This window comes from Stenella coeruleoalba (assembly GCF_951394435.1).
Source record: "Stenella coeruleoalba genome assembly, chromosome: 11".
NCBI classification, from domain to species: domain Eukaryota; kingdom Metazoa; phylum Chordata; class Mammalia; order Artiodactyla; family Delphinidae; genus Stenella; species Stenella coeruleoalba.
The window spans coordinates 60396227-60404409 of NC_137157.1; the positions used below are offsets into that span (position 1 = coordinate 60396227).

The window sequence follows — 8183 nt, forward strand, 5'->3', positions numbered from 1 at the left end:
TGGGACAGCTCCTTGTCTTGTTCCTTCTCCACAGACTCTCCCTTCAGTACCTGAAGCCTGTTTTCTTGTGGTTGTCATTGTTTTCAATGGATGGTGGGTGGAAGTGAGAGGAAAAGCAACTGGAAGGTGGGCTCCTGGGCCCCCGGTGTGAGGTCGTGGACGAGTATTTAGAATCTTGAACCAGGACCCTCTCCCCAGTTCTCAGAAGAGCCCACGCAGCAAGAGAAGGAAACCGAGGCTGTGGTGAAACTTAGCCAGGTGCCCAGCTCTTGGCCTCCAGGAACTCCAGAACCGTCTGAGTGGGCTGGCGCCTTGCTCCCCCTTCCCTGCCCTCGGGGGCCCTGGGGGCCTCCGCTCCCCAGTGCTGGGGTCTCCCGTTGGCCTGGGGCTGCTGGCCTTCTTTCACCCCTCCTTCCCTCCCCACGGCTGGGTGGGGTCCCTGGGCTTGGCTGAGGCCCCTGTGGCCACAGTGTGAGGGCCGGGCGGGGGGGACGGCGTCGGCGTTTTTAAAAATAAACCGACCGCAGGGAAACCAACGGAGCCGGGCCGGGCAGGCAGAGGGGGAGGGGGTGGTCAGGGGGAGAAGGAGGGAGGAGTGGCCTGGTCTGGGGGTTTTCTGGGGCCCAGCGCCCTGGGGATTTTCTCTTAGGTAGGAAATCTGCCTTCCTCCTCCCCCTCCCCCTTTTCTTTTTTCTCCCTCCTTTCTTTTCCTCTGTTTTCCTGTGCCTTCCTTGCCCAGTCTCTTTCCATCACCTCTCTGTCTTTGTTTATTTTGCTTTCTTCTCTCTCCGTCCCTTTTGTCGTTTTTTTTGCTTTCTTCTCTTTTGGGTCCCTGCCCATTTCTGCCCCTGAGGGCCAGCTGCCCCTCTGTTTTCATTTTCCCCCCGCGGGCTTTTCCGTCAGCTCTTCACCCTGCAGGGTCCTCTGCTCCAGGTGTCTCTGGGTCTCTGCCTCTCTCCTTTGAACTCCACGTCTTTACCTGTCCTTTCTGCTAGGCTTTGCCTCCTGCCCCATCAGCTACCCTTCCTTACCTACCCTCTGCTTGGGAGATGAGAGGCTCCAGGGAAATCCTGGCTGGGCAGGATGCAGGGCTTCTGCCAGGTTTGAGGACGCTTTCAGTGGCTCAAATCTGGGAGTCCATGGGGTCAACAGGACCTCAGAGAGAGGTAACTAGACAGGGGGAGCAGCAGGTTTGCATTTGCGGAACAGTGCAAGACTGGCGACTGCACACACCCCTCACTGCAACCTTTAGACCCCAGATCTACCTCTAGGATCGGGCACATACAGCACATACCACGTGCTGGGAGCTAGCAGGCAGGTCTGGGACCTCTGGATTCTCGGGTTCTTTTTCAGTTTTTGAGGGCCCCAGTCAAGGAACTGTACGGGGTCAGCTTTTGAGGGCATCTTTTTTTTTGGTGGGATTCTCAGTAATGGATGCCTATCTATGCCAGCCTGGGATCCGGGAGGGCATCCATCGCCCAGGAGGGCGTCCCAAGTCTGACTCAGGGAGGGGTACCATGAGCTCCTGAGAGATGGTGATCTCAGAGTGGTTTGGCCTGGTAGCAGCAGCACGATGGGCACGAAGGGCATTGTGTGTGTTTCTAAAAGACTCCCATGCCCCGTATCTACATGCATCTTCCTTCACTCCCTGCGCTGGAGGGGTGAAGAGAGACGAGCTCTGTGGCCTCTGTGTGTTAGGGTACATTGAGGCATGGGAGTGTGTGAGCTAGTATCTTAGCCACGCCAGTTCCCTGCCCTGCAGCGGCGTGAGGACTTCAGCTCTCCCAGCCCTCCCAAAGGGGTACCAGCTGGCTCCACAAAGCAGGAGGTGCCCAATGCCCGCTTGAAAGACATTCTTGCCTCAGCCACAGTCCTGGCTTGGCGGCAGCCCTGTTCCCTCTCAATGTCCCAGTGTCTCTGCCCTCGCTTCCTCTTGCTCCCCAGCCCCAGGGTCCCTGCCAAGAGAAAGAGATTCCTTACCAAGGACATGAGGACGCCGCTTCGGGGAGACCAGGCCACTGCCTTAGTCAGGAGACCAAGCAGAGACAGGAAGTGAATAAGGGGTCAAGCTGGGAAAATCTGGAACGCGGGGAGCTACAGTCCCCTACGACTTCACCTTCTTCCCAGGCTGCCTTTTCAGCCTCATCTTTCCTCTCCAAGTCCCCGACCACGGCCTCTGCTCCCAACCCATTTCCAGGGGTCAGGATCTCTAATTCTCACCGCACCCAAGTGCTGCCTCTATCCCCAGCTCTTCTCATGGCTATTTAAGAAGCGTCTCCCGTTCCTCAGAGGCCCTTGCACACACCCCCAGCACCACAGGGAGCTCTGCTTCCTGCCTGCTGGGTTGGGTGTTAGGCCGCTGTCTCGGTCCTTTGCTCTTTTTGCAGACTCCATCTGAGCTCTGCCCTGGGCCCCAGTCCTCAGTGCCTCCCCTCACCACCTCTGATTCCCCATCCTCTTCAACTCTTCCTTGACCCCTTTCTTCTGTTGTCCAAGTCTCTGGGGTGCACAGTCCTTCGTGTGTCCTCCTCTGCCTCTAAACACTGCTTCCCTCTCTCCACAGGAGGAAGCTCATTATGGCTGCAGTCCCCTGGCCATGCTGACAGCGGCGTGCAGCAAATTCGGTGGCTCCAGCCCTCTGCGGGACTCAGCGACACTGGGCAAAGCAGGCACAAAGAAGCCATACTCTCTGGGCAGTGACCTTTCGGCCCCCAAAACCATGGGCGATGCCTACCCAGCCCCCTTTTCAAGCACCAATGGGCTCCTCTCACCTGCAGGCAGTCCTCCAGCACCCACCTCGGGCTATGCCAATGACTACCCTCCCTTTTCCCACTCATTCCCTGGGCCCACGGGCACCCAGGACCCTGGGCTACTAGTGCCCAAGGGGCACAGCTCTTCTGACTGCCTGCCCAGTGTCTACACCTCTCTGGACATGGCACACCCCTATGGCTCCTGGTACAAGGCAGGCATCCACGCAGGCATCTCACCAGGCCCTGGCAATGCTCCTACTCCTTGGTGGGACATGCACCCTGGGGGCAACTGGCTAGGTGGCGGGCAGGGCCAGGGTGATGGGCTGCAAGGGACACTACCCACAGGCCCTGCTCAGCCTCCACTGAACCCCCAGCTGTCCACCTACCCATCCGACTTTGCCCCCCTTAATCCTGCCCCCTACCCAGCTCCCCACCTCCTGCAGCCAGGGCCCCAGCATGTCTTGCCCCAAGATGTCTATAAACCCAAGGCGGTGGGCAACAGCGGGCAGCTGGAGGGGAGTGGTGGAGCCAAACCCCCTCGGGGTGCAGGCACAGGGGGCAGTGCTGGCTACGGGGGCAGTGGAGCAGGGCGCTCCTCCTGCGACTGCCCCAACTGCCAGGAGCTAGAGCGCCTGGGCGCCGCGGCGGCCGGGCTGCGGAAGAAGCCGATCCACAGCTGCCACATTCCGGGCTGCGGCAAAGTGTATGGCAAGGCCTCCCATCTGAAGGCCCACCTGCGCTGGCACACGGGCGAGAGGCCCTTCGTCTGCAACTGGCTCTTCTGCGGCAAGAGGTTCACCCGTTCGGACGAGCTGGAGCGCCACGTGCGCACTCACACCCGGGAGAAGAAGTTCACCTGCCTGCTCTGCTCCAAGCGCTTTACCCGAAGCGACCACCTGAGCAAACACCAACGCACCCACGGCGAGCCAGGCCCAGGACCCCCACCCAGCGGTCCCAAGGAGCTGGGGGAGGGCCGCAGCGCCGGGGAAGAAGAGGCCAATCAGACGCCCCGACCTCCGGCCTCACCGGCACCCGCAGAAAAAGTCCCTGAAGGCAGCCCAGAGCAGAGCAACCTGCTGGAGATCTGAGCCGAGTAGAGGTTTCCAGCCCCTGGGCTGCCTTGCCAGTCTCTCCTGGCTCTGTGGACCACTGCTTGCCCCTCACTCCCTTTGCCCCATGCATGCTGCCCTTTGGGACTCGCTCCATCTCTCCCCCCATCATTCTGGGCCTGGGTATCTCCTCGCATGCCTCCTCCTCTCACTTCCTCCCCCTTGCCATGGGCCCCTTCTGCAAACTCTCATCTTAGGCCCTCACCTCTTGCCTGATTTCTGCTCTCAGGGCTTCTGAAGCTCTTTCCTCGCCACTGCTCAGTATCTCTCTCCTCTGCTCTTACCACACCAACTCATTTTCTCTCCATTTGGGCTCCCAACACTTTATTTCTCCATCTCACTAACTCCTTGACATGCATCTTTTCTGCTTCCCAAGCTTATTTACCACTATCCCTTAGCTTCCAGGCTCGTCTCCTCAGTGGACTTTGTAGTCCATTGCCTTCCATGCTCCAGAGCATTCTTCCTTTTTACAAACACAATGATGATGATGATGATAATAATTTATTGCCCCCTGGTGGCCTCTTCATTAGGGACCAGAGTTGGGGGATTGGGGTAAGTGACCTGGCAGGGAGCAGGGTGCCAAGAGGGGGGCAGACCAGTGGGGATCTGATCCCAAAGATGGGGTGACCCCAGGGTCAGGGAGGCTGCCCCCAGGCCTGTATATTTAACCCCTATGTTCCAAGAGAAATGAATAGTAATAATAATAATTCTATTTATCTAAGTTATGATGACAGGTCAGGTAGAGTGAGCTGGGGAGGGAAGCGGGTCCATTTCTGCTATGGAAATTTTAGCCAAATGCATCCCTGTCTAGAAAAAGTGATAGTGAGATCTTGTTAATAGAATTTCTATCATCAGGGTCTCAGTTAATGGTGTTTCTCATAATGGAATCTCTGCTAATAGGGTTGATTAGCTAGATCTCTGTTAAAAGAGTTAATGGGGTATCTCACAATTAGGGGATCCCTAATATTTCCAGCCCTGGCCAGAAGCTGTGAAACCTCAAGTCCTATGGAGGGGAGGACTGGAATGTACCCCAGCTCCCTTGACCCCAGAGCAGGTTCTTCCACTGCCCCTCCCCTGACACCATGACCCCATCAGGCTAATCCCTTGTTGCCATGGTAACAGAGAGCTTGCAGCTGCCATCTTAGACATGCTCTTTGGGGAAGCCCACTTAACCGGAGGAGGACACTGGTTTGGAGGTGTCTCTCTAGAAGAATAGGTGGGGAAGGCTTTCTCTGGGATCAGATCAAGAAAATCAAGTATTTATTGAGTGCCTACTCTGTGCAAGGCACTGTGCTAGGCTGGTGCCTAGAAGCCATGAGAAAGAAGAATTTATAGAGCTAGGAGGACAGAGGTTCCCAAGCTGACTTGGGGGTGCGTCCACAGGCCCCCAACCTGGGACTTCCGATGCTCCCAACTCCACCTCCAGTGACTTTTAAAGCCGCTTCGTGCCTTTGAATGCCTTTCCTGTGACTTTGGATCCTCCTTTTCTATCTCTTGCTCCCTCAAGGCCCCAAGTTAAAGGTTTAAAGCCGCCGGAGCTTGGGGAGAGGGTAATATTGTGGAAGGGAAGGGATCATGCCCTCATGGAGTCTTTTTTTTTTTTTAATTTAATAAATAAAAAATTCGATTTAAAATTTTGTCCTGGTGAGAAAAGAGGAAGAGGAGGGGAGAAGAGTGAGCCACAGGATTTCTGGTTGGCAAACTGGGGAGTCCCCGCGGGCACTGTCGTGCCTGTTTGCACGTTACGCCCGGGGTAGAATACTTCGGCGGCCCGGCCCTGCGGCGGAGGTCAGTTTTTGACCGCCCAGCCCAGAGCTCTCTGCGGAGTTGGGAAGGCGAAGAGGTTTTCTTCACCCGGCTCTTTCTCGGGCTCGGCACCAGCGGACACAGCCTGGACAGCAGCCGGGCGGCGCGCCGGCCCCGCGGTCGCCGTGCGGACTACGGCGCGGCCCGGGCCGGGCGAGGTGCGGCTACCGCGGGTGGACCCGCCTGGCACGTAACCCGCCCCCGGCCCCGGGCCTGCAATCAGTCGTGCCCGCCACGGACTCAGCGGAGGAACAAAAGCCACTCTGTCGCGGCCAGACCCCAGCCACAATAGGGCTTTGTGCGGCCTCCGCCCCCTACGGCGCCCCCGCCGGGCGGAGGGGCGCACGAGCCGCTCCCCCAGCCTGGGCCCGACTGCGGGCGGCGCCCCCGTCCGCCGGTGCCCCTTGCGGGCTCGGGAGAGGCGCTCCGCGCTAGAGCGGGGGAGGGGTCGGCGGGTCCCAGGCGGTGCTCGGGCTGCCGGTCCCCTCCCCACCCCGCCCCCGTCCAGGTGCGAAATCTCCTGCCCTTGGGCGGGGCTCCGGGCTTCAAAGGCGCTTTGAAGAAGGATCCGAGTTCCGAGGACCCTCCGGCCGGCCGGGGGCCGCGGCGGAAGAGCGGCTGAGAGGGGCGGGAGACGCCTGGGCGCGGGGCTGCGAGAGTGGGCGGCCCGAAGTGGACCCCCGGGCTCGGCGCCCACCCCGCGGGGCCGGCTCCTCGGGACCCCCCAGGGCCTGGCCCTCTCGCCTCCCGGCCTCCGCCTGTCCGGTGCCAGCTCCCGCCCGCCGCAGCCTCGCGGTCCTCCCCTCCCCGGTCCCTCGGCTCCTTTCATCTTCCTTAGACTCCGCTTGGGGTTTTGCTGGTTTCTGGGAGATAAAAACCGCCTCAAATAGCGGCGGCGCGCTGCCAGGACAAACAGGGCCGGGCGGGCCATGTGCGCCTGGTTACCGGCCCCGCGCCGGGGCGCCGGGCTTCGGCGCGCCCAGGAAGGGGCGGCGGGCCGAGGTCCAGGCACCCAGGCTCCCGCGATGCCTCCCGCCTCCCAAAGTGGGGGGCCCCATTTTAGAAGTTTCGGGCAGTGGCCAGGACGCTGCCTCGGTTTCCCGCCCAGGTCGTAGGGAGGGGCCCCGGTGGAGACTGCCCGCCGAGCGCTCTGAGCCCCTGGGGCGGTGGGTCACAGTCACTGTGTCGCCAGGGCCGCCGCGCCCCCTGGTGAAGTTAGTGGGGAGTGCGCTAGGCCTGGACTTCAGCCTCCCAAGAATCTGCAAATTGTGAAAAACCATTCAGCAAACCTTAAATAAGCTGTATGGGGGAGGCGGTTGTGGAGTATGAAGACACAGAGCACTGTTCCTTCTCTCCAGGTCACATTACAGGGTAAGAGGCAGGCACCTAACTGATAATTATAACACAGTCTGTTGGTGAAAATCAGGCTTCATTCAAGGGAGGGTGGAAGTCATAGTCCCAGGCTGTAGTGAGTTCTTGGGGTATCTGGGGTTGGATGATACAAACAAAAAATTTGTGGGTGGCTTCTCACTGCTCTCCACCAGTCTGTCAGGGTCACGGACTCCCACTTTTCCTTCAAACCTGTCCTGCTTCCCCGTCTCAAGGAGAGCTTTCCCAGCCAATTTCTCCAAACTATCCCCAGTTTTAATAATCTGCTCTTTAAGTTTTCTGTGACTTCCCAAGTGACAGTGAACTAATTAAATGGGGGACGGGCTACTTAAAGAGTTGTCTGTGCAGTATCACCTGCGGGCTTTTTGGAACTACAAGTTCAGAGCTCCACCCCAGAATTTGCATTTTAACAAGATCCTCAGATGATTCCTATGTCCATTAACGTTTTGGAGCCCCTGGTTTTCTGACCCGGGAATAACTCTTGGGGGAACTTTTCGTGTAGAAAGGAGGGGCAGATATAGAATCCGAGAATGTTAAACCAGAATGTCTCCTATAGTATCCAATGAGACTGGCTGCTCTTGGGGATGGGGAACTGTATGCCTTATACAGTTCTGGGTCCCCAGAGCTTGGTCCTTGGAATTGCTCATTAACATCTGTTAAATGAATGAACCAATGCCCAAGGTCACCTAGTTCATGGCAGAGTTAGGGCTATTCATCTCCAATATCTGCTTAGCACTTTACAGTTTATTAAATGGCTTTGTTTCCATTACTTTGTATGGGAAACAGCCATGTATAATAGTTAGGACACTGCAAGTGAGGGAGCTGAGTCTCAAAGAATTCAACGATTTTCCCAAAGCCACACAGCTGTAAGAAGAGGAGCCCCCATTCTGCATTAGATTCCAGTTCCAGTTCCATCCTTTGGGGTTAGAATAAGATCAATCTCACTTGTTTTAAAAAATTGATTTACGATATTATATTAGTTTCAGGTGTACAACACAATGATTTGATATTTTTATAGATTATACTCCATACAAAGTTATAAAATATTGGCAATATTCCCGTGCTGTACATTACATCGTTGTAATTTATTTATTTAATACCTTGTAGTTTGTACCTCTTAATCCTCTTT

General features: G+C 57.2%; 1 protein-coding gene across 1 annotated transcript; it reads left to right on the forward strand.

Annotated features, from left to right (window-relative positions):
* Nucleotides 1–2560: 2560 nt before the first annotated feature.
* Nucleotides 2561–3842, forward strand: SP7 (Sp7 transcription factor). The gene has a single exon (XM_079937724.1). The coding sequence runs from the start codon at nt 2597–2599 to the stop codon at nt 3836–3838; it is 1242 nt and encodes a 413-aa protein (XP_079793850.1). The 5' UTR covers nt 2561–2596; the 3' UTR covers nt 3839–3842.
* The last annotated feature ends 4341 nt before the right edge of the window (nt 3843–8183 follow it).

Bases quoted from the DNA above. Each gene is read 5' to 3' on its own strand.
- SP7 (XM_079937724.1), top strand. From the start codon at position 2,597: ATGCTGACAGCGGCGTGCAGCAAATTCGGTGGCTCCAGCCCTCTGCGG.